We start from the raw sequence: 25,139 nt of genomic DNA, 5'->3' as shown, positions 1-25,139 counted from the left end.
AGGATTTCTTGCTACACGCTTGCGCAGTGTGAAGGAAAGAGGAGATAAGCTGCCCAGGCAGGCTGCGAAGTGAGATCTGGTTTGTGTGATCGGCAACAAGAGACCGTGATCGGCAATCAGTGGTCATACACATTTCACAGAAATCGTCCAAGTATGATCTGTGGTTGACCGTTCGGCACACCTCTAGTTTATGTAGCCTCATTGTGTACTTATCAGAAGGATCTTACATATGGACGTAGCAGCTCAACAACCTTGGCTGACGTTAGCCAAGGCTTGTCCAGCTTTCTTTATCGCAGCACAGTGCCCCCTTGCCCCAGTTAGAGATGGAGCTGCATCTGCCCATGGCCATGGGAAAGCAGGCCAACCATTGCTCCATTAGCCATTCTGAGGTCTCTTGCATGAGATGTCTCATGACTTCAGGAGACCCTCAAATGAGACTCAAGGAGTCTCATTTCTCTGATGAGACTCCTTGAGTTTCATCAGGAGTCCAATCAGGTAAGGTAAGGTACATTTACCTTACCTGATAAGGTAAGGTAAATTTTTACCTTACTGGGGTACTGTGCAACTATACGAGTCTCAGAGAAATGAGGGTCCTAACAACTCTGCTTCAGGAGCAGGAGTTAATTGATCATACATCTCTGTACATATATGAGCTAATAAAGTTAGGTGATAGGGTAAAATCAGTTGATAAAAACATTTTGTGGCAATAACTTAATAAAAATTGGTTGTTTTTTTAGTAAAATATTTTAAAAGCATGGCGATAGTGAGGAAAGGTTATGTATGTAAGACCTGTAATAAAGTGACTGCATTTATTTGATGGGAAGTAGCAGTTCCAGCAGGTGCCACTGCTGCCACTGCTTCAGATTTCACCTGAGTGTGAGGTTAACTGACGTCTCTGCTGTATATGTGGGCTTCAGGTACAGGAAGGCAGATGAGAGGGAGCCGCTACTGGCAGCCATGCAGATTTTTCTGCCTAGGATTCAACAGCTCATCAGCCAGCTGCTTTCTGATGCGACCATTTTTTCTGTCCTCATCCAGAAGCAGGTCCTCAAGATCTTCCATGCTTTTGTTCAGGTAGGATTATGTTGGTTTATTTATTCTATTGACATGGTCCACATCAGAGCTCATGCTATCTCTAACATTACTTAGGATGTTTTCACACTCGACAATCCGATAGACTTGGTTTGATTGGGGATCTGTCTTGCAACATACGTAAAATTTTCAGGGCTCTAGTTTGCATCCACACTACACTGTCAAACGACACAAACCAACTGAAAAACCTATTCCCCCCGCTGCCTGTGGTGGTGCTGCACCAAGAACTACTTAAGGAATCTACACAAAACCTCTGAAGAAGACATAGAGCGGAGGTCCTTTTTGGTAGGACTCCACAACATGTTGCGGGCTGCTCCTGGGTCTAGTGTTAAGAGTAGCATCTAGTTCATCATACCAAGAAAACTTGTCCTTGCGTCTCCTGAAATTTTTACCTTACTGCGGTACTGTGCAACTATATGAGGGAAATCCCATTGTGTCCATTTTCACACTTCTTAGCTTGAAGAAATGTGTGGTTGCAAGTAGCTGTGATATATTTTCTGACCATATCTGTATGAGGGCTTTTATCATATAAATATAATAAAAGCACTCCATGTCTGACCACGAGCCATTTTTTTCACAAATGGTAAAAATGCTTGTTTGTTATGGTTGTATTGACACAGAATGCCCTGCGCTGTAGTTCACTTCCTGCTTTTGATATATTTTCAATCATGCAAAAATTCACTTCAACCGGATTGAGACCTAGATTTTTAGGCAGATCAGAGTTCATTTTTTTAGTCTGTTTTGGAATTCAAATTTATATTCTCGCCTCCCAAAGAAATCGGACTTTCAAGACAAACAAATTATAGAGTCTGTCACGAAGTGGTGGTGAGGCAGAGGCTCGGAGACCCAGACCCAGGTAGATAGTAAGGAGGTTTTAATGATAACAAAAACTCACAGTCAACAAACAAGTCCGTGGCCGGGCAGCACGGCTGAGCGGAAGTCAGGGCTCACATCGGTAGCAGCTGGTCAAACAGGTGGACAGCACAACTGGAGACGACAAAACAACGACAAGTAACAACAAACTTCGACAATCAATGACAAGGATCCGACAAGGAACAAAGGACACAGGTGGGATTAAATACACAGGGGGCAATCAATGAGACGAGACACACCTGGGAGTAATCAAGGGGGAAGACGAATAACACAGAATAACACAGAAGACACAGAACTCAAAATAAACTCACAGAAACTCAAATAAAAACACGGAAAATAACAGTCTGATTCAAGATTCTAATTCTGGGCTGGTGAAAAGTTAAATATTTATCTGCGACAGATTCATCTTTTCAGATTTTCATCAGCATTTATAGCAGTTGTGCTAATTATAACGCATAATAATAACGCACATGATGTCATCAGTTACATTGTTGCTAGCATACAGACACAACACCCCAATGCATATGTGGCAATATTTGACTTTAACCATTCCTCACTCTCTTCAGCACTGCCAACATTTCACCAGTTTGTCAGCTGCTCCACCCAAGAAAACAATGTATGTGTAAACTCAGGTTTTCCATTTCTCAGTTAAAATTACTGATTAAAGTCACAGGACTGTGTTAGAGCTGTTATTTGCAAAAAAGCTGAAAAGTACCAGAGGAGGACTTTTTTTCCCAAAACAAAGTCCTCCTCTGGGGAACTCTGACCATAATCTTGTTTTTCTCTGCACTGAATACAAACCCCTGGTGAAGAGGCTACGTATTAGGAAGATGGCTGTTTTGAATTGAATTTGAATTAACTCAGTTTGTAGTAGAAATGGTTTCAGTTTATTTTTACTAGATTTTTACTAGAATCAGAGATTTTCAGTGGGATTAAATTGGAATGTCTGCTAATAATTTATAGCAATGAATAATCTTTGGTTCAGCAGAAAATTTGGGTTTTGTAATGAGGTAATAGTATTAACCTTGATGCTGTCCCACAGTACTCGCTGCCCCTTCAGCTGATCAACCACACTGTGATGACGCAGTGGATGGAAATTCTGCGATCCATTGTGGACAGAGACGTACCTGCAGTAAGACAAAGAAAGAAGTTTAAGCTATCTCTTTAAATTGTAAATTATACAAAAATTTATATTGGTGATACTTGACAAAATTATAGTAAATATTCTGACTGATTGGTTGCAGTCGCAATGGAACAATGTGGAATAATTCAATGAGTGTGAATAAAGCACTGCAGAAGTTAAAAGTTAGTGTTGCAGGAAAACTATATTGTACTCAAATATCTATTTTTATGTCAGTCACCTGTACAAAACTCTGAAGCAATTTGTTTTGTGAATGGTGTTTTTTTTTTGTAACAGTACAACTGGACATTTGATTATGATTCTCATACAAGAATAATCTTACACAGTCTATTCATTTTTGCTAGCAATGCCAGCACAAACTCATGCACTGCCACAGAAGGAAGAGTTTTTAGGTCATCCATCTTGAACTTACAGTGGGCTGTGTTTGTTAGGAGACTTTGGAAGTTGATGAGGATGACCGTCCAGAGCTGGCTTGGTGGAAGTGTAAGAAGTGGACGTTGCGCATCATCACGAGACTATTTGAGCGGTAAATCTCAGAGCAGAAAAGCAGAGTTAGAGTTCGCACAAAGTATGAAGCAACTGTTATCCTCACTTGTTTGATTTTAACCACAGGTATGGAAGCCCCGGCAATGTGACTAAGGAGTACCAGGAGTTTGCAGATTTTTTTCTGAAGACCTATGCAGTAGGCATACAACAGGTTAGCTTGTGTCACTGAGATGCTCAAACACTTAATAGATCCTTGAGAAATTTTGTACCACAAAGTCTTTCATTTTCTACCATTTTTGCTGTGTTAAATAAACCATGATGGTTCTGGTTTTCTTTTATCATGCAGGTCCTACTGAAAGTGGTCGACCAGCACCGACGGGGTCAGTATGTTACTGCTCGGGTTTTGCAACAGTGCTTCACCTACTTCAACCAGGGCCTTTCACATTCACTGACATGGAAACAGATGAAACCACACATGCAGGTACATGTACCTTACTCAGAGGATGTTTTTTTTTTCAAGTTATATAATATAATATACTTTATTGATGCAAATATTAGTAAATACAAATATAACCATAAGCAATATATATATAAATTTCCTTCTTTATATATAAATTTCCGCGGGTGGTTCTTATCCTCTGAGCTCGGGTCCTCTACCAGAGGCCTGGGAGCTTGAGGGTTCTGCGCAGTATCTTGGCTGTGCCAAGGACTGCTGCACATTTCTGGACTGAGATGTCTGATGTTGTTCCTGGGATCTGTTGTAGCCACTGCTCCAGTTTGGGGGTTACTGCCCCGAGGGCCCCGATGACCACAGGCACCACTGTGGTCCTCACCTTCCAGGCCCTCTCCAGTTCTTCCCTGAGGCCCTGGTATTTCTCTCCAGTTTCTCGTCCCTTTTTCCTGATGTTGCAATCGCTTTTCTTTTCCCAACACTTTCCTCTGATGTTTACATACGACAATGTCTGGTTGGTTCGCCATTAATTTTCTGTTCTGGAAGTAAGGATCTTAGCTCTGGCGTTCTCCACCTCTTTTGGGGGTGTTTCTCACTTTGATCTCGGGGTTTCCAGTCCATATTCTGCACAGATGTTTCTGTACACTATGCCTGCCACTTGGTTATGTCGTTCCATGTACGCTTTCCCTGCCAGTATCTTGCACCCTGCTGTGATGTGCTGGACTGTCTCAGGGGCCTCCTTGCACAACCTACACCTTGGGTCTTGTCTGGTGTGGTAGATCTGGGCCTCTATTCTCTGGTGTTTATATATATATAATTCATTTAATTATTGGTATTTTAGAAGTGTTTTTGCAGTATCTGCCTGTTTAGGGCCAGCCCAAGCCTCCATGAAATTTGGCTTTGGGGCCCTCCATTTCTGCTAATAATGTGGATTGCCACAATCAACAGTCAAGACAATGATATTATTCACACACCTGCTATAAATTTATTGCATCTCTGACAGAGAATTTGTGATGGATTTGGCCAAACTTGCAAACACTCAGACTGTTGGTGTGAACAGAGATGCAAGTCTTGGTGAGACTCACACACCAGCTGAGAACTCCAAAACTCACTCCAAAACTAACATGGAATTAATCTTGGAGAAGTTGATAGTTTCGGTTCAGTGGAACAGCCAAACTAATTTGGATAATTGGGGATAATTGAGACTTTAGGGGAGATTGAAAGTTAAGGTCTACCCCTTGGAGCTGCAGCTGCTTCTTATCTTGGGATACTCCTTAAATGGCCTGTGTATAGATCTTCCTTTGTCCATCCCCCACATTCCTTTCCTGCTATGCTTTGTAATAAAAGACCAGTTCTGATGCAGAGTCAGAACGCATGGCAGACACTTTGAAGAAGTGGTTTGCTATGTCTTCTCCTTTTGCAAAAGACTTGCTTGAAAACTCATAAACGTTGTCTGTGGTTCTCTTTTTATGTAGGTTGAGAAAAAAACCTATCACCCAACTTAAAAGATTCTGTATCTGAATTGGCTTTTCCCGTGTTGCCTTGGAAGGGCGACATATTTCTAATATCCTTGAAGGTGTGTAAATATAGTGCTCTTTCGCACCTCACCCTCTCCTGTTATCCATGCAGTTGTGGAGCTGAGCGCTCCCAAGGATATGCCTTGATAACAGCATTACATCTGACTTGTTTCAGGGTACTGAGTGACGGGGTTTTATGGCCCTGTGATGTCACTGCCTTCAGTCATGTCTGTTTTGTCTTTTGTGTTGTCTGAATATTGCTATGTTCCCTAATGTGTCCTTTCCTCTTTTAATTTCATCCCCATTTTATTATTTAGAAACTGGAGTACTCACTTGTAACTCAGAAAAGGAATTAGAACAACCTTAGAATCCAGAGAAACAACTTTAAACTGTGGATAACACTATTTCGACCAATACTATACTTTTGTAGATTATTCCAGGTTATCAGTATTTTTTGAAATTGTAGAATAATAAGGGTGAGCTAAAGTCTTTAGCTCACTCCTTAGCTTATTTTATTATTTTTTTTTAGAAATTATGGAGTACTTATTTAGACCAATATCATACTTTTTAGATTACTTGTTAAATTTCTATGTAGAGAGACTTCTATTCTTCCAACCCAGAAAAGGTCAGAGGATACTTATCTATACTTGTCTAGTCTGAACAGGAGTATCTAGTATATGTCCTTTGGCTCAACATTATTAGATTCTTCTTTTTTCGGGGATCGGAGCCACTTAGGGCCCAAATTGGCTGCTTAGTTCAGACATGACTACAATGCAGGGCCGCAGTACGGCATATGTACCAGTTTGAATTTTTATAAAATCATATCACTCACCAGTAGTTTTGATCATTTCTTCAAAGATTTTCTGTTTAATCAATGGTGATTTGAGATTTTAATTCTATGGAAATAAAAGACATATTTGTAAGTTTCCTTATACTTATCCATATTTTGATTATAAACAAAACACTTGCTATCTTTACTTGCTTTGAAAACAGTAAAAAAAAAATTACTACATTTATTAGCTATAGGTTAAACAATAAAGACATGAAATGTGTTTCAAAACCATTGAGACACCCCACAATAAAATCAGTCATTGCCACATTCACACTCTGATGATAGTAAGCTGCTGGATTGGAACAACTTCAGCTTGACAGAAACTGGTGGAATGAAATTAGATGTTGTTGTAACTCATAAATTTAGATTCTTCAAAGAGTTATTGAAGATCGTGATGGCTGTTGGCAAGAAAGGTCTTGTGCTGTGGTCTGTACTGCACTAAATTTGAAGAAGCCTCTGAATGAAGATGCTCCGCCTTCCCATGGTAGTCTCTTGAAGAGGATGGTCGGTGTTATCCATAATTTTCTTAATCCTATTAAGAATCCTCCTTCATCACTATTTCCAGAGATTCCACAGTTGTCCCTTGAACAGAACAAGCCTTCTTTGTCAGGCTGTAGAGCCTGTTTGGGCCTCTGGCTCTGCTGCTGCTGCCCCAACAGAAGACAGAAGAAGAGATGACACTCTCAACAACAAACTTACAGAAGATCTGGAGCATCTTGCTGCAAACCTTGAAGGATCTTACCTTCCTCAAAGAAGTACAGTCTGCTCTGTCTTCACTATTGTGTCTCCAGACTTATCCGAGAGGTATTTATTTTCCTCAAGCACCTCCACTTCTTCTCCCATAATGGAAACATGGTTTAATCTAATCCTGTTCCTCCTGAAATCAACAATCATCTTCTTTGTTTTGTTCAATTTTAAGGTGAGATGATTGTTCTCAACAACACAAATGTTGCTTTGACATCCACTTTCACATTGTGATCTCTAAATCTCTAAATATTTTTATCAAAGGTTCAATTTTTAAAACATGGTTACGTTCTTCCGCGTAAGCTCCTGAGCGTTAATTTAAATTTGAAACACTGTATGCACATAAATCTTTTTATGGAACCTCAAATTGGAACCTCATTGACGTCATGGTTACTTGACGTTTCCTTCTTTGTTGTGCTTTTACAAAACTTTTCTGTCCATTTAAAGAAAATATTTATATTAAACATGAAACATTATGTTATAATTTCATTCCTATGATCACCACAAAAAGGCTCTAGGCTCAGCATTTTTTTTTTTTGTTACTTTAAGACCCAGTTCTGAATGCAGCGTTTAGTAAGGATCCATATCAACCTTTATCTTTTTCAGACTGTATGCCAAGAGGTCATCTTTCCTCTAATGTGCTACAGAGATGAGGATGAGAGGCTGTGGCAGGAAGACCCTTATGAGTACATTCGAATGAAGTTCAGTGAGTGTTCAAACTTCGAGACTTGACTGTTGTTACGATCCGTCAAGGGGTCCAGGTCATAACACGAGTGATCCATCCTCTTCTGATCTCAAGCGGTTGACACACACGAAGTTGAACATTTTATAATGTTATTTATTGTGAAAAGATGTATTTTATACTGAGATGTTATAACCAGGGGAGCATATAGCTAACTTCAGAGTGAGCTAATGCCGAAAACAACAAACAAAAGGAAACTAAATATTAACCAACTTACCTACTAAGACATAAAGAAACCAAATGACAAAAACTTACCTCCCTAACTAAGAAAAACAGGAAAAAACTAATGAAACATAAACGGCAGCTCACTCCTACAAACTCCAGGACTTTACATGATTTTACAAACAAACAGAGAGTGCAGCCGGTTGAGATGAGCTGAGGATGGATCACAGGAAGCGCGGTCTTCAGCTTTTATATCCGTCACCTCCGGGAGACCACCAATAGGACGTCCGTCATCTTCCGTCAACCAATCAGAGGCAGGCACCTGCATACTCATATTTGCATAATTACGACACCAGTCGTAACACTGTAAAAATATGATCCTTATAAGACACCGATACAATATGTTAAAATCTGATCATTTTGTTTATTGAAACTTACCATTAATGTTAACTGATGGCATATAATTATAGCATAATTTGGTTCAACTTTGTATTTTTATTCAGTAAGCATATCCTTTGAGTCTTTATTTACAGCAAAATCAGTAATAATAATAATAATAATAGATTTTATTTTAATGGCCTTTAGATTTTTAGATCTCAAAAGGCAAAAACAAAAGAATCAATTGTAATGGATAAAAATACTTCAATAAATGAAGAAATAAAATAAATAAAAATGGAAAAAAGTTTAAACCTCAGAAAATAAATGTGTTTTGTTACACTTTCAGTTTGATTTGATCCTGCTGCTCTGCTGTCTCGAGATGATCTGGTTGTTTTTTTTTCTTGTGTATTTTTTTATTGCAGACATCTATGACGACCATTCCCTTCCAGCAACCGCTGCACAGAGTCTCCTGTGTAAAGCTGCTCGCAAGAGAAAAGAGGTCAGGAACATTGTGGGCTTTTGGTGCAAATATTGACCTGGTTAAAGAAGTAACTCCAAATACATTTTCAGTGATTTTTAGAGAAAGCTGAAGAGTCAATATTGAAAGTGAAATGGAAGTGCTGAAAAATAAAGATACATGATCAAAGAATACTTGGTTAAAGCTACAGTAAGTGACTTTTATGAAAAAAAAAGGTCCTTTACATATCTGATGAACCGGTCACTCTGAGAGTATTGTGTAAAACAGATAATCTATTAAGAAAAATCAAGCTGTGCCTTCTTCCATTGCACCCAGTACTAACTGCAGAAATACACCACTCTGTCAGAAATGACTGATTACAGCCGGTAGTTGTTTTATTGCCACTGCTCCAGTAAGCAGCATTTACACAGGATTGATTGTCAGCATTAAAACCTTCCTCCTATCTCTCATTGGTTCTTTTTGACTGGCAGTTTGCAATTTTTTTTAGATTGCAACAGTAGCAAAGGGAGAAAGTGGAGCTTTACTTTTTTTCCCATAAATTATCCACCTTGACCCAGAGAAGGCACTCTACCCTTTTCCGGCTCAAGACCATGGCTTCGGATTTGGAGGCACTGATGTTCATCCCGGCCGCTTCACACTGTGCTGCGAATCGCTCCAGCGAGAGCTGCAGATCACGTCCTGACGAAGCCAATAGATTCCCCCGCAAAAAACAGAGATGCAATCCTAAGGTCACCAAAATGGATTCCCTCAACACCTTGGCTGCACCTAGAAATTCTGTCCATGAAAGTAATGAACAGAATTGGTGACAAAGGGCAGTTTCTACTCTCACCGGAAACGAGCCCGACTTATTTCCAGCAATGCGGACCAGACTGAAACCTGGCATACTGGGACCAGACAGTCCGTATCAAAGGGCCCGGTACCCCACACTCTCGGAGAACCCCCCACAGGACTCCCCGAGGGACGCGGTTAAATGCCTTCTCCAAGTCCACAAAACACATGCAAACCAGCTGGGCGAACTCCCATGCTCCAGGACCCTGCTGAGGGTGTAGAGCTGGTCCAGTGTTCCACGACCAGGACGAAAACCACACTGCTCTTTCTGAATCCAATGTCTGACTATCCAACGGACCCTCCTCTCCAGGACCCCCGAATTGACCTTGCCAGGAAGGCTTAAGAGTGTGATCCCTCTATAATTGGAGCACACCCCACTTTTTGAACAGGGCTAACACCACCCCGGTCTGACAATCCAGGGAAATTGCCCCCCTAGTCCATGCGATATTGCAGAGTCGCGTCAGCCAACACAACCCTACAATATCCAGCGCTTTAAGGAACTCGGGAAAATTTCATCCACCTCAGGGCCCTGCCACAGAGGAGCTTTTTAATCACCTTGGTAACCTCATCCCCAGAGATTCGAGAAACGAGCCCGACTTATTTCCAGCAATGCTCAGAGTCCCCAGGCTCAGCTTCCTCAATGGAAAGCATATTGGTGGGATTGAGGAGGTCTTCCAAGACTTCCTCCTACCGGCAGAATACTTCGCGGTCAGCAGCAATCCACCTCCACTATTGGTGCTGTACTGCTTCCCCCTCTGAGATGCCAGATGGTGGACCAGAATCGCCTCGAAGCCTTGCAGAAATCTTTCTCCACGGCGTCTCCAAACTCCTCCCACGCCCGAGTTTTTGCCTCAGCAACCACCCGAGCCTCATGCTGCTTTGCCTGTTGGTACTCTTCAAGTGCTTCCAGAGTTCCACAGGCCTAAAAAGCCAGATAGGACTCCTTCTTCAGCCTGACAGCATCCCTCACCAATGGTGTCCACAAACGGGTTTGAGGTTTCCACCGTGACAGGCACCGACAACCTTGTGACCACAGCTCTGATAAGCTGCCTCGACAGTGGAGGCATAGAACATGGTCCACTCAGACTTAATGCCCCCACCTCCCTGGGACGTGTTCAAAGTTCTGCTGGAGTTGGGAGTTAAAGCTTCGTCTCATAGGGGATTCCGTCAGACTTTCCCAGCAGACCCTGACAACACGTTTGGACCTGCCAGGTCTGACCGGCATCCTCCCCCACCACCGGAGCCAACTCACCACCAGGGAGTGGTCAGTGGGCAGGTCCGCACTCCTCTTCACCCGAGTGTCCAAGACATACGGCCGCAAATCCGATGAAATGATGACAAAGTTGATCATCCAACTGGGCTCATGGGTGGGGGGGACTCATGTATCCTCTTCGGGCTGTGCCTGGCCGGGCTCCATGGGTAAAAGCCCGGCCACCAGGCGCACCCCAACATGCCCCACCTCCCAGCTTGTGTCCAGAGTGGGGCCCCTCTGACCCGCGTCCAGGCGAATATGAAATCCAAAGGTCTTATTCATCATCGGGGTCTTCAGGCTGCCCTTTGTCTGGTCCCTCACCTAGGACCTGTCTGCTTTGGGTTACCAGGCGCATGAAGCCCCAGACAGCATAGCTCCTAGTGTCATTGGGGCTCTCAAACCCCTCCACCACAATAAGATGGCTGCCTGAGGAGTTGACAATTTTAGCAAATATGTAAGAAACAAATTTTTTCTTTGACAGTCAGAGGGCTTGGTAGCGTGGTGCATGGCAACCAGGCCTCTGTGAGACTGTCCCAGGATCGCCATCTATTTTCCCCAAATATTATCCTATTGAAATTTATACCAGGAGTTCATAGAACATGTGTGATTATGTAGAAAAGTAATTTCACTCTTAACTTTTTATTTGTGCAAGCTAGGAGGGGTATGCATTTTTTACCACAGCTAATTCTTAGCTTGCTGATATAAGCATGCCCTGTCTATGTCCCCCAAATATTGTCATATTGATATGAAACTCATCAGATGAGTTTCATATTGATATGAAACTCATATCGATATCATAAAAAAGTAAAATAAAATTCAAATGTACAAGCGTGGACCTTAGAGGAGAAGAAAGCAGCACAGACGCTGGCATGGCAGTTGCTACGGCACAGGGAATGAGAAGGAGTCGCAGAATGTACAAGACGAGTCGGTAGTCGCTCAGAGAATAGGTGTGATTAAGAAGAAAAACTGAGCTCTTTTTTACCCTCTATTTATCTGAGTTAGCAGGAGATGCATATTTGGCACAGCAAATTATTAGCCCGCCGATATTTGCATGCCCTGTTTTTCAGCTTAAAAAGTGTCATTCAGATATGAATGTCACACTGGTAGCTCAGATTATGTGTGTCATTTTCTAGAAAAGTTCATATAACACATAACATAGAATAACTTCCATTGTTAATAAAGCTGAGAAAAGTAAAACTTTACTCAGAAGCTGTATTCAAGGCAACACCTGTACAGCTCCAGGCTCCATATCTTCAACTTCTGTTCTTTTCAACCCTACTCTTCATTCTTTCTACTTTCTGTTGTAATTTGTTTTTTCGACATTTCCAGCCTGAAGTGACTGTTTCTTTCTGTTCAGGTTCAGTTTATTTGAATCACAGATGCTCAGTTGTTGCTACAGAAAGTAAAACAGAGGCAGAAACACAAAAACTAAAACATTACCTGACATTTGAAATTGACAAATAGTTGCCCATAAGGTTCCAGTGCTTAACCAAAGAGTCAAACACTACAAAGCCAGCAGTCAATGACCGTCTATTTTCAAATGATCATATTAATATTGTATAAAAGTGGCTCATGTATGTCGCCTTCAGGAACACCAAGTCTAATCTGTCAAAATTTAGCATGAATAATAGAAAACAAACTTCCGGGAATACTTTGTAGATGGAAGTCCTTCGTTTGTTTATCTGAAAAAATCCACAATAAATTTAAACTTGTACATTTAACTCTCTTTTCTTAAAGTCATGTAAGTTGTATTCTCCCTTGAAAAAATAGCAGTTGAACTCAATCATAAAAAATAGAAAATTAAACTACTTTTATTTCCATAATGAATGGAAACAGACTTTGGGCCTAATCCGTGAATAAAGACGTCCAGAAAGGTTTGACTTTGCATGTTTTCAAAAACTTGAAGTTGATGGTTTCTGCTTGTCAGATTCTCCCTCAGATGATGGCGTTCTGCCACAAAATCCTGGCAGACCCCTCCACTGACCCCAGGAGTAAGGATGGGGCACTGCACTGCATTGGAGCTCTTGCTGAGCTCTTATTAAAGGTATATGGCAGTCCAGTTCTGTCACTCATTAGAAAACATGATTGAGTAAATTCTGATATACATATTTGATATATTGTTTGTTAAATCTCATCTCAAAGAAGAGAATATACAGGGAGCAGATGGAGTCAATGCTACAAAACTATGTGTTTCCACTGCTCAATTCTCCAATGGGTTACCTTCGAGCCAGGGTGAGTAACAATCCCATCCATTCACCCAGTTTTCTTGTCTTTGTTTTTTTAGAAAAGCTGATCTTAGTCTTTCAAAAATACTGTGAGTGGTTAATACAAACATGGACTTTTTTGCTGTGATCTACCAGTCATGTTGGGTGCTGCATTGCTTCAGCCCACTGTGTTTCCATAACGAGCTGGTACTTAGGAATGCAGTGGAGCTGGTCAGACAAGATCTGATAGAGGACAAAGAGATGCCTGTTAAGGTGGAGGCAGCCATTGCTTTGCAGACACTTGTGAGCAACCAGGAGCAAGGTACATTAACCAACATTTTGAATGTGATAAGTTTTATGGTTAAAAGAAAAAGCACAATCCTTACACTGCAACCTCTGCTCTGTGTGTAGCCAAAATGTACATCAGGCCATGCATTCGCCAGGTGATGCAGGAGCTTCTACATGTGGTCAGAGAGACGGAGAATGATGACCTTACCAACGTCATTCAGAAGATGATTTGTGAATACAATCAGGAGATGGCTGCTATAGCAGTGGACTTGACACAAAACTTGGTAGGAACAAGCTCTGTAACTGTGTTAGACATTGTCTAACTCTACCAAACTCTCACTGCACTGCAAGCATTGTTTGAAGTGCATCTGGCCTCTAGATAGTGGAGAAGAACCATTTAATTTGAGTCAAATAATTTTTTCTCCATCATAATTCAGTAAATAAAGCAAAATTAAGAACTCTCACAATTTATGGTGTATAAATACATGAATCAATATTTGATGAACTTGTTTTAGGTCACTTAAAATCATAAAAAGAGTCCATTTTAAAACATAAATGAGGAGAATGTAATTCCTTTATATTCTTATGGCTTCACAATGATTACCTCTTGTCTGTTTCTGGAGCGAACCGAGAAGCACTCGATGAACATTTTTACACTGAAATCAAATACATAAAAGCAATATTAGGCTACCAGCTGTCTTGATTTTTTGACGAAGTTCACAGAAGTTGACATCTGCATAAGTTGTCAACTCTGTCATGGCAGTGTGCCATTTTCTGAAGAGTGGCGTCACAATAGAGGGAGCTGAGCAGACACATGGGAGGAAAATGTTCTCTAACATAGTGCAAACGTGACTTTGTGTTTTCTGCCACCAGGCGGAGATCTTTACCAGAGTTCTGCAGAGTGAAGAGTATGAGGAGAATGAGGACAAGACTGTGATGGCTCTGGGCATCCTTAGCACAATAGACACCATCCTTACTGTCATGGAGGACCACAAAGAGGTATCTCCCACAGGCTCATACACCCACCAATCCTCAGTAAAAAAAATGTAGAAAGCATAAACTGTTTAGGGATATTCATCTTTGACACTAAACATTTTTTATTCACCAAACACATTTTGGTGAATAAAAAAAATCACCAAAATGTGGTGAATTTTGGTGAATTCACCACATTTTGAATTCACCAAATTCAAAAAGTTTGAATTTGCTGAATTTGCAAATTATGCTGCAAAATTTACAAATTATGCTGCATAATTTGATGAGAATTTGATCTTCCATCAGAATCAGAATTCCTTTTTTGTCATGAAGCACAACAACATTTAAAATGAGCACATTATTCAGTCATTCACTATTTAATCAGAAGCAGTACAAATTAACTTGCACAATTGGGGTGCCAATTGGGGTTCAGTTTTAAAGACAAAGTGACATCTGAAAGGAGTTAAAACATTAAGATGAGTCAGCAGAGATGGTTTGGGCATCTTATCTGGATTGTCTGTGTGCTTCCTTTTGGAGGCTTCCAGGCATACTTCATTCGAGGGAGACATAGAGGAAGAACCAAACTCACTGGGATGGTGCCGAGGGAGTTGATAAAGCACCATCAGTACATCTGCTTCAGGACATGTTACACCTTATATGAATGATGTTTCATTGTAAATTATGTTTCTATTTTTAACTTTTGTTGTTTCTTTATGCTTTTGTGTCTTATAGTTAAATAAACGTTGTTTTCCCCATTTTTTAAATTTCTTTTATTTGTTTATAATTGTAAGACATCTTTATTCTGTCCCGATTCTCAGATATTTTTCTTGGTCTAGCTGTGAGAATCCTGAGTTTTAGAAGCCTGTCATCCCATCTATACGATTCTCAAATTACACCATTCATCCGTCCATCCGTCCATCCATCATCGGCCGCTTATCCGGGGTTGGGTCATGTGGTTAGGAGCTTAAGAAGGGAGACCCAGAATTCCAGCCACTTCCAGGGGAATCCCAAGGGGTTCTCAAGCCAGCCAGGAGACACAATCCCTGCAGCGTATCCTGGGTGTTCCCCAGTGAAATGTGCCGGAAACTCCTCTCCAGGGAGGCGTCCAGGAGGCATCCTAACCAGATGCCCGAGCCACCTCAACTGGCTCGTCTCAATGTGGAGGAGCAGCGGCTCTACTCTGAGTCCCTCCCGGATGACTGAGCTTGTCACTTTATCTCTAAGGGAGAGCCCAGCCACCCTACGGAGAAAACCCATTTCGGCCGTTTGTATCTGCGATCTCGTTCTTTCGGTCATGAGGGTAGGAACGTAGATCAACCGGTAAATCAAGAGCTTCATCACGACGGACTGGTACAGCGCCCGCTTCACAGCAAACGCTGCACCAATCCGCCTGTCGATCTCCCGCTCCCTTCTTCCCTCATTCATGAACAAGATCCCAAGATACTTGAACTCCTCCACTTGGGGCAGCACTTCCCCCTAGAACCGGAGAAGGCACTCTATCCTTTTCCGGCTCAAGACCATGGCCTCGGACTTGGAGGCACTGATCCCCATTCCGGCCGCTTCACACTCGACTGTGAAACGCTCCAGCGAGAGCTGCAGATCACGTCCTGATGAAGCCAATAGGACCACAAAAAGCACTGATGCAATCCTAAGGCCACCAAAACGGATCCCCACAACACCTTGGCTTGCCAAGAAATTCTGTCCATAAAGTAATGAACAGAATCGGTGACAATAGGCAGCCCTGGCAGAGTCCAACTCTCACCAGAAACGAGCCCGACTTATTGCCGGCAATTAGGACCAGACTCTGGCAGCGGTCATACAGAGACCTGACACCCCGTATCAAAGGGCCCGGTACCCCATACTCCCAGAGAACCCCCCACAGGGCACCCCGAGGGACACGGATGAATGCCTTCTCCAAGTCCACAAAACACATGAAGACCGGTTGGGTGAACTCCCATGCACCCTCAGGATGCTGCTGAGGGTGTAGAGCTGGTCCAACGACCAAGACAAAAACTACACTGCTCTTCCAGAATCCGAGATTCGACTATCCGATGGACCCTCCTGTCCAGGACCTCCGAATTGACCTTGCCAGGGAAGCTTAAGAGTGTGATCCCTCTATAATTGGAGGGTTAGTCATCAACTCAGTTGCTACTGAACACCTAATTTTTTTTGAGGATATGTGGTGATTTTAACCAGGTCTCAGTCTATTGCAACAACTTTTTAGCTGTTCCACCAGAAAAAACTAAACACTGGATTTGTTTGATGCAAATGCAGTGTTTTTAATGTTGTTTTAGGTCCAGATGAAAGTACAGAAGAGATTGGGCTTCTGAAATTGTGTGGCGAATTGCTGCTTGGCTGCATAGTGGTGTAATTGGTAGCATTGTTGCCTTGCAGTAAGAAGGTTCTGGGTTCGATTCCCAGCCTGAGGTCTTTCTGCATGGAGTTTGCATGTTGTCCCTGTGCATGAGTGGGTTCTGTCTGGCTTCCTCCCACAGTCCAAAAACATGACTATCAGGTTAATTGGTCTCTCTACATTCTCCTTAGGTGTGTGTGTGTGCGTGTGTGTGGGTGGGTGGGTGTGTGTGTATGCATGTGCGCGTGTGTGGGTGGGTGAGTGGGTGTGTCTGGTTTGTCCTGTTTGTCTCTGTTGCCCTGAGATGGATTGGTGACCTGTCCAGGGTGACCACGTCTCTCACCCTTTCACAGTTGGAGATAGGCACTCGCACCCCTGCTGACCCCAGTGGAATAAGGGTGTGAGAAACTGGATGGATGGATGAATGAATGACTTGCTTCTTCACATCAGGACTTCCACAATAGTTGACATTGCTATTTCTGTTGTTTATCCTCAGGCTTTTTATTATTTTATGTCATTTACTTTTCTTTGGGATAAAGTATACTTCAATTTAAAAAAAAGCCTGCTCTCTGGGCTGGTTTAATATTTCAGGAATCACTTTTATTTAGTCTTGACTCTTTTTTGACATGATTTATAAATTATTAAGACTTTATCGGTTTTAATAAACTAAATTTGTTCAAAATAACACAACTGAATGGTCTGTATGCATGGTGATCTATGTATATAAATCATTTGCATAATGCAATCTCAACACTGAAACTATTTCTTGTCTAGATCACTCAGCAACTGGAAGGGATCTGTTTGCAGGTGATTGGCCTGGTGCTGCAGAAACCCATCATAGGTATGGCAGGTGTGTGTTCACAGGAGGCGTAGTGTTCTTTATTCTTTCCTTAAGCATATAGATCCAGTTCAGCATCAGGTTTACTTTTTGTTGAAGTGGAAAAATATGAAACTATTATTAATATTGTATTTGTGACAGTCCCACTACACTGAATATTAAGCAGCAGATTTGTGAAAGTAGGCAGCAACATTTTTCATATAAACTTATTCAGAATTCGTCTCAAGTCGACTGTAGTCTTAATCTTATCTATGCTGATTGATGCCTAGTCTACTCATGATAAATGGGCCTATGTTGTGCCTGTCTAGCTAACCTAATCAGATTTACTTTTCAAAATACTTTTACACAGAAGCCGCATTCATTCAGTCAATATTACACATTCAAACACTTGTACACAGATCAATAGGCAACTTGAAATTACAATTACAAAGTCGGCCTTCTATCACCTGAAGAACATAACCTGCTTTATTTAGATGTGAAGCAGCTCCTCACTCCTCTTAAAGATACAAGGGCTGTTGTAGACGAATATTTTAACAATCGAGTAATCTATTGATTATTCTGACAATTAATCGAGTAATCGGATAAAAAAAAAAGATCAAATAAAACATTGGTAAATCTAACATAACAGCAGTGTTACAGAATTTACATAAATTGGTCACATTTGAGTTTTTCTAACAATAACTTCTGTAGTTTAGAAAATTAACCTATAACAATAACAGCTCACTTTCTACGTCAACCTGAAGAAAAGTTCTACAAAAATCTGAAATTGAATGTATTATTATTCAATTTAATAATAAAGAGGCAGGCTCACAAATACGCTCTTAAATAAAGTCGATATTCCAGGTTTCCATTTATGTATTAATTTTCAGACATTTAATAGATGAACTCTCACCTTGCCCCGCCATTTATAGCTTTTGTGTTTGTGACGGGATTTGACACCTTCGTTCGTCACACATAGAAACACAACTACCAGCTTTATACGATATGCTCCGCCATTTGTTGAGATTGGGATGATATAAAATTTATTTTCTGGTTCGTCCGTAAAGCTATGCATCTAAAGCACAGCCAACCACAGTGTTCAGTTTGTCCACTCACCTGTATAAGTACACCTGCAGCGCTCTTCCCCACCATCCACTCTGAACTGGCCACTAGGCAGCAGCTCCGGGATGAGAAAAACTGCCGTGCTCCAAGCATCGAGCCAGTCATTTTAAGGATGCTTATTGACAGACAGCCAGACATTATCATCAATCGATGAAGTCCTCCCAGGCCGAACTTTAAAATTGGACGTTATGCTACTAGCACTTAGCTTTTGTCAACAACTTATAGCGATGCAAATAGTAACCTGGCCAGAATTATTCGAGGAATCATTTCAGCCCTAAAAGATACACTTACTCAATATTTGATGGGTCTATGTCTTTCTTTCTTCAAATTGTTTTTTTATGAGTTGTGTTGGCGGAGCCATCCATACCATTTTTAGTGCCACTAACATTTTCCGTTTACTTTGGGTCACTTATCCTCTCTCTAGCTCAGCTTTATTTAAGGTCCAAACTCCTTGTCTGCATCTTCACTGCGAAGTATAAATTTGTTTGTTTCCTGTTCTTTGCAGAGTTCTATGAGGAAATTCTGTCTCTGGCCTTTGGCCTCACCTGTCAGACCATCTCCCCTCAGATGTGGCAACTGCTTGGTGTCCTGTACGAGGTCTTCCAGCACGATTGCTTTGACTACTTCACAGGTACTTGCTTATAAACCTAACAGCACGGAACAGTTAGGAATCCATTATAATTCCTTGCAGGACAGTGATGTACTCCAAACCTTTAAACATAAAAAAAAAACTGAAATACTTTTAGAAGACTTGCTTACTTAACTGTAAATTTCAGACATAAGAGTTTAAAAAATTCTCTTAAGAAAATAATTTCATTTTCAAATTGGACTTGATTTTTAATTTAGATCTTTAAAAGTGTTGAGCCTTTTTGTTTTTTACAGTTGATCGATTTTACTTGTGTTGCAGATATGATGCCTCTTCTGCACAACTATGTCACTGTAGACACAGATATGCTCCTGTCCAACCCAAAGCACTTAGAGGTCATCTACAGTATGTGCAAAAAGGTAAGACTGGAAAAACGTTTTGCTGCTGTGCATTGTGAAGGTCCCTGCCTGCCTGATGACGTTTAATATCCTATCATGCTGCAGGTGCTGACTCTGGATGCTGGTGATGATGCAGAGTGTCATGCTGCTAAACTTTTAGAGGTGATCATTCTGCAGTGCAGAGGCAGAGGCATTGAGCAGGTCAGAAGCAGCTCCATATCAATGTATTTGTGCAGAGACATTTTAAAATTACATTTTATACTGCTCCTCATTGTTTAATTTTAGAAACCATCATGTTTAAGAATTTTTATATATATTTTAGTTTTCAGCTGTTCACCTGGACAAAAAAGTAGTCAGAAAAAACTCTGCATTTCCACACCATCAGTACTTCCATTTACTTTTTTCTTGATGTTTAGTTTTTACTAAACATCAACGAAAGGTATTGTTAACATCTACTTTTGTGTATTTTGTGCTCCAGTGTATCCCTCTGTTTGTGGAGGCAGTGCTGGAACGTTTGATGCGGGGGGTGAAGTCCAGTGAGCTGAGGACCATGTGTCTGCAGGTGGTCATTGCTGCCCTGTACTACAACCCAGCTCTGCTCATTCAGACTCTGGACAACATGCACTTTCCTCACAGCCCTCAGCCCATTACAGCCCACTTCATCAACCAGTGGATAAATGACACTGAATTCTTCCTGGGGTAAGGGTAGAATCAGCATGAAACCATCACATCTTCTACGTCCTTATTTAATAAGTAGTATAAAAATGTTCTCTAGATGCTTTTTGTGAAATTTTCATTGCACAAGTTCAATTCCTATATTGGCCAGGTAGGGCAGCAGGATACTACACTAATACATTTCGTAATGAGCGTTGCTTAATTTTCAACAACACACTGTTATATTCGTGTTTGATACAAACCAGACGTTGTGCATTGGTCACACACTTTTATTAAAGTATCTCTGGCTCGTTTGCTCACACAGGTTACACACAGGTGTGTCACAAATGACTCTCTCCTTCTGTTGTCCTATTCTTTACATTTATGCAATCACATATGTTCATGACTGCCATCTAGTGGACATAAACAATTTATTCAATCATCACACACACTACCTTGTGTAATGAGTTGTAGAGCAAATTTCATGTTCACTTAAATGTCTCTTTCCATTTAGGTTTATTATCTTTCACACACAGAGATCTTTATCTACATGTATGCTTTTCAATCATTGGAAAGACATTTTACTCATTTTCCTTTTCAGTTGTGAACTGGCATGAATCTGGCTTACAACAGCTGGATTCATGCTCATAATAAATGACCTGTACTTGTTCAAATCCAGAGAACCCCAAAGCGATTCACATTGCATTCAGTCATTGACCTATTCAGTCACAGATTCACATGTTGATGGTGGCAAGTCAGTAGAATGTAACCACTGCCCTTGGGCAATCTTGACAGATTTTTTACCTGGTCATTCACTGGGCTCTCTGACCACCACAACCAGGCAAGGCAGGTGAAATTTCTTGCTCAAGGACACACCAACAGAAATTGACATAGTCAAGGCTGTAACCGGCACAGGATAAACTCCTACGACCATCAACATCATTGCAGCATGACCAAAATTGCAGTATTTGTTCTGGTTTTTTTTTTCAGAAAAGTTTCAAAGTTCGTTTTATTGTCCTCTTGCCCACCTTGGATCAGTTTTAAGCTGCACAGATCTATATTTACTAGTGCCTTCTGTTCTGTCTTGTTCTGTTCTTTTAGCGGGTTTATAGTTTTTTTTTTGTACGTTCTGGCAGGTGCAGAGTGTGACTGTTCCCACTGGCTGCATTCATTGACCTTTATCAAACCTACCCCAATATTTACTCTTTCTGATATTTCTCTTCCTTTCAGCTTTCACAGGCTGTTTATTTGCCATCTAATTCCACTTCCATGCCAGTGACATGCTCCTAGACACCTACACACAACCGACATTTATTGTTGAGCAGCCCGATTTGAAGTGCTTGTCCACTTCCCTCCTCAGATTCCATGATCGTAAGATGTGCATCATTGGTTTGACCATGTTGATGGAGCTCCCCAGCCGACCAGCGGCGCTGGAAAGAGTAGCTGGTCAGATCATCCCTTCCATCCTGCTCCTTTTCCTGGGTCTCAAACACATGTATGCATCCCGTCTCGTCAACAAGCCAGACCTGCTTGCCCATGCAGGGGCTCACGATGAAGATCAAAATGGTAAAAAAAAAAAAAAAGGCATAGCTGAGACTACGCTATCTCTTAAACACATGAAGCGCCATTTTCTTAAAACTTTTTAATTTAAGTGCACGTTTCACTTGGGGATCTATGATGATGACTACAGTACAGATTCATTTTGTCTGTGAGCAGAAGAGATCCCCAGTGATGAAGATGAGGTGAATGAAAGCCAAAATACCATACATCATCAGTCCAGCATGGCAGCAGGCCAGGGAGGTGACAACGACGATAATGATGATGAGGATGACTACTGGGATGAAGATGCTTTTGAGGGGACAGCCCTTGAGGAATACAGCACGCCTCTGGACTATGACAACGGAGAGGATGAGTACCAGGTCTTCACCACCGCCCTGCTAAGTAAGTTATGATTCATAAGTAAGTCACGTTTGTGTCTGAATAAGACGCAAGCAAAGGGCTACACTTCCTTTTTTTGTAAAATACCATCTTTTTTCCACTGTTCTGCAGTTCCTAATAAATGAAAACGGATTGTCTCCGTATTTTTATAAATAAATACCTAATCCAGTCCCCTTATTTATATTTATATTATACATATCTCTTGCATAGTTTTTACTATTTTTGGAGTTGACCTTAATTTCATTGTACATGTGCAGTGATAAACAACTATAAGTTCAAGATGAAACATAAGCAATCCCTAACACAGCTTTTGAAATATAGTGTGGATCCCAGAGAAGGTTCCTGCTGTCAAAATGCAAAGGGCTTGAGTCTTACTTTATAGGTTTCTTAATCCATACCTTTGTAGTGTACTGTTCAATCACATGTAATTCTATATTATATTAAATTACATTGACATAACTGGATATTTATTCAAACAGTTATGAATATATCATGTGTTATTTAGCCAACTGCTTTACCTGAATAACCCACAGGCAGGAGTAACTGCCTGTGGGTTATTCAGGTACAGATATTGTAGATATTTATCTGCTCTTTGGATAAATATCTAAGTAAACCAGTGATTCTAAACCTGTTTTTTCACAAATCTCTCAGTAATTCCTAAGGTTTCTGAATACCACCATCCTCACAGGCAGTAATACAACAGGAGTGTGTGTCTGTGTGGGTTTGGGGGTGCATGTTTCAGGAATTCAGAACAGCAATGCTGCCTGGTACCAGTGTTTGATGGCTCCACTCAGTGACGATCAGAAAAAACAGCTCCAGGAGATCTACAGCATCTCACAGCAGAGAAGGAGCACCGCCGCCAAGGGCCACTGGTGAGATAGCCAAAGCAGAGGTGGATTCAGAGAAGAACAAAGCTTCAGACATCCTGTTAAAAAACTTACTCTGTCGATGTTCAGTGACTTCAATTTGTCTGCCACTATCAGGCTCTTTGGTTTCTAAAAGTCTCTCCTGGGCTTTGATTTCATTTATGTATTCCAAACAGGTTTTTCAAAACAAGAAAAAAGCAATTAGTGGGACAGTTTAAACATGTGCACACATAATCAAGAACTAAACTATTGTATTTTCCGGACTATAAGTTGCACCGGAGTATTTTTGAGGGAAATTCATTTGATAAAATCCAACACCAAGAACAGACATGTCATCTGAAAGGCAATAAAAATAGAATAGAGGCAACAACAGGCTGAATAATTGTACAGTATGCTATCATTACATGACAAACAATGAACTGAGAACGTGCCTGGTATGTTACCATAACATATTAAGAGTTATTCAGATAACAAAAGCATAATTAACATGCTAACAAGTTTACCAAACCATCCGTTTCTCTCCAAATCACTAAATCGAATGAAATCATATTCGGTGTCGCTTGTAAACAACTCTTCTAACTTCGAAGGTAGAATAACACTAGCCTAGAGCGCCCTCTTGCGGTTTAGTGTGAAATTAAGATGTGATATGAAATAATACGTTCATTTCCACACGAGTTGCTCTGGAGTAAAAGTTGCACCCACGGACAAACTACAAAAAAAACTGTGACTAAAATAAGGTACTTGTTTACCGCTATTTTTCTATTTAAAAAGGAGTATGAGGAAGTGAACACTTATTTAATCCTACCCTTACTCTCAATTACTTAGCATCAAAATGCAGCATTCTTTTCTACTCTGTTGAGTTTGATCTTCCCATGAATTTTTGTGTTTTCAGAGCGCCGAGGAGATAGATGTCCTGCTGTAGCAAAGGACTGGGTCAAAATAAAAAAACCCAGAAGAGTAAAGAGAAGCTGACCTGACTTGAACATTGATTTCTGTTCAGTCTGCTGTTTAAGAACAGATCAACCCATATCAGGTGAGCGGGATTCAAACAAAACCAGATTGGATGAGGCTGGACTTGGGAGAGTTAAGCACCTGGTGCACTGCTGTAATCTTCCTGGCACCACAAGATTGCTGTTCTAACTGTATATGTGTGTGAGGACATTCATAAATTTAATTGTTTGTGACCAGCAGAATCCCTGCAGATATTTTATATGTGTAGTCCCTTTGGTCTGTGGTGAACGATCAGTCCTTGTGTCTGAGAAACTCTACAGCATGAAGACATCTCACAATGTGTCTTACACTGTGAGCTTGTCTTTGTCTCTGTTCCTGAACACGCATCATCTCATGAAGCAAAACGCCATTTCCAGCAGGACAATGTGTGTACCATATCCAGGACAAATGTTCATAAACCTTTAGCTGGGATCTTCATTTTTAAATGTTTGGAGACAGAAATATTTCAAGAGGAATTATTCTCTTTGTTTTATTTTTGTAATATTCTTCAATTAATTTGGTTAATCTGAGAAAACCCTAAACATTCTCATAACACTGCTGACTTGGTTTGGTTGTGTTTGTACTCCTGCAACTATATTTTGTTCAATATTAAAATGAATTCATCAGTCCTAAATGTACAAAATGTGCGGGTCAAATAGTAAGCAAGAACAACTGTTTCAAAATGTCTTTGCAGTCCTGGGAAAGATGGAATAAAATAAATTGATCTTTCATAGGAGCAGTATGTCGCACTTGGAATATTTCAACACTTTCAACTTTTATTTTGTGTAGCTCAGAATGGTTCATTTATTTCTGTCACTAGAAGGTGCTACTAATACATGTTGGTGGTTGTTTGACATTAAGATGAGAGAATTTAGTGTTTTTAATATTAAACCATTAAATATTTGGCTTTGAACTGCATGACTTGGGGTAAACATGCAGGTGCTCACAGCTATGAATATTATGTTCTTCAGTGAC

At 40.8% G+C, this 25,139-nt stretch overlaps 1 protein-coding gene across 2 annotated transcripts in view; it reads left to right on the top strand.

Moving 5' to 3' along the window:
* The window catches only part of ipo8 (importin 8), a 57,839-nt gene extending 32,938 nt beyond the window's left edge, over positions 1-24,901 (top strand). Inside the window, exons 5-25 of one of the 2 annotated variants that reach the window (XM_055024230.1) lie at positions 918-1,074; positions 3,008-3,097; positions 3,538-3,632; positions 3,719-3,803; positions 3,939-4,073; positions 7,743-7,842; positions 8,841-8,917; positions 12,904-13,020; positions 13,119-13,208; positions 13,337-13,502; positions 13,592-13,752; positions 14,342-14,467; positions 17,568-17,634; positions 19,238-19,363; positions 19,640-19,737; positions 19,822-19,917; positions 20,195-20,415; positions 21,731-21,936; positions 22,087-22,311; positions 23,051-23,180; positions 24,067-24,901. In XM_055024230.1, the coding sequence (XP_054880205.1) occupies positions 918-1,074; positions 3,008-3,097; positions 3,538-3,632; positions 3,719-3,803; positions 3,939-4,073; positions 7,743-7,842; positions 8,841-8,917; positions 12,904-13,020; positions 13,119-13,208; positions 13,337-13,502; positions 13,592-13,752; positions 14,342-14,467; positions 17,568-17,634; positions 19,238-19,363; positions 19,640-19,737; positions 19,822-19,917; positions 20,195-20,415; positions 21,731-21,936; positions 22,087-22,311; positions 23,051-23,180; position 24,067 (2,569 nt within the window). In that variant the 3' untranslated portion in view covers positions 24,068-24,901. Of the gene's footprint in view, positions 1-917; positions 1,075-3,007; positions 3,098-3,537; positions 3,633-3,718; positions 3,804-3,938; positions 4,074-7,742; positions 7,843-8,840; positions 8,918-12,903; positions 13,021-13,118; positions 13,209-13,336; positions 13,503-13,591; positions 13,753-14,341; positions 14,468-17,567; positions 17,644-19,237; positions 19,364-19,639; positions 19,738-19,821; positions 19,918-20,194; positions 20,416-21,730; positions 21,937-22,086; positions 22,312-23,050; positions 23,181-24,066 lie in introns of both variants that reach the window. The other variant, XM_055024229.1, reaches the window with a different exon arrangement.
* Positions 24,902-25,139: the final 238 nt, after the last annotated feature.

Source organism: Poeciliopsis prolifica, unplaced genomic scaffold, assembly GCF_027474105.1.
Source record: "Poeciliopsis prolifica strain line A6 unplaced genomic scaffold, Auburn_PproV2 SCAFFOLD117, whole genome shotgun sequence".
Lineage (NCBI taxonomy): Eukaryota > Metazoa > Chordata > Actinopteri > Cyprinodontiformes > Poeciliidae > Poeciliopsis > Poeciliopsis prolifica.
The sequence above is the reverse complement of the archived record's forward strand: the minus strand, read 5'-3'. Positions and strand labels throughout refer to the sequence as shown.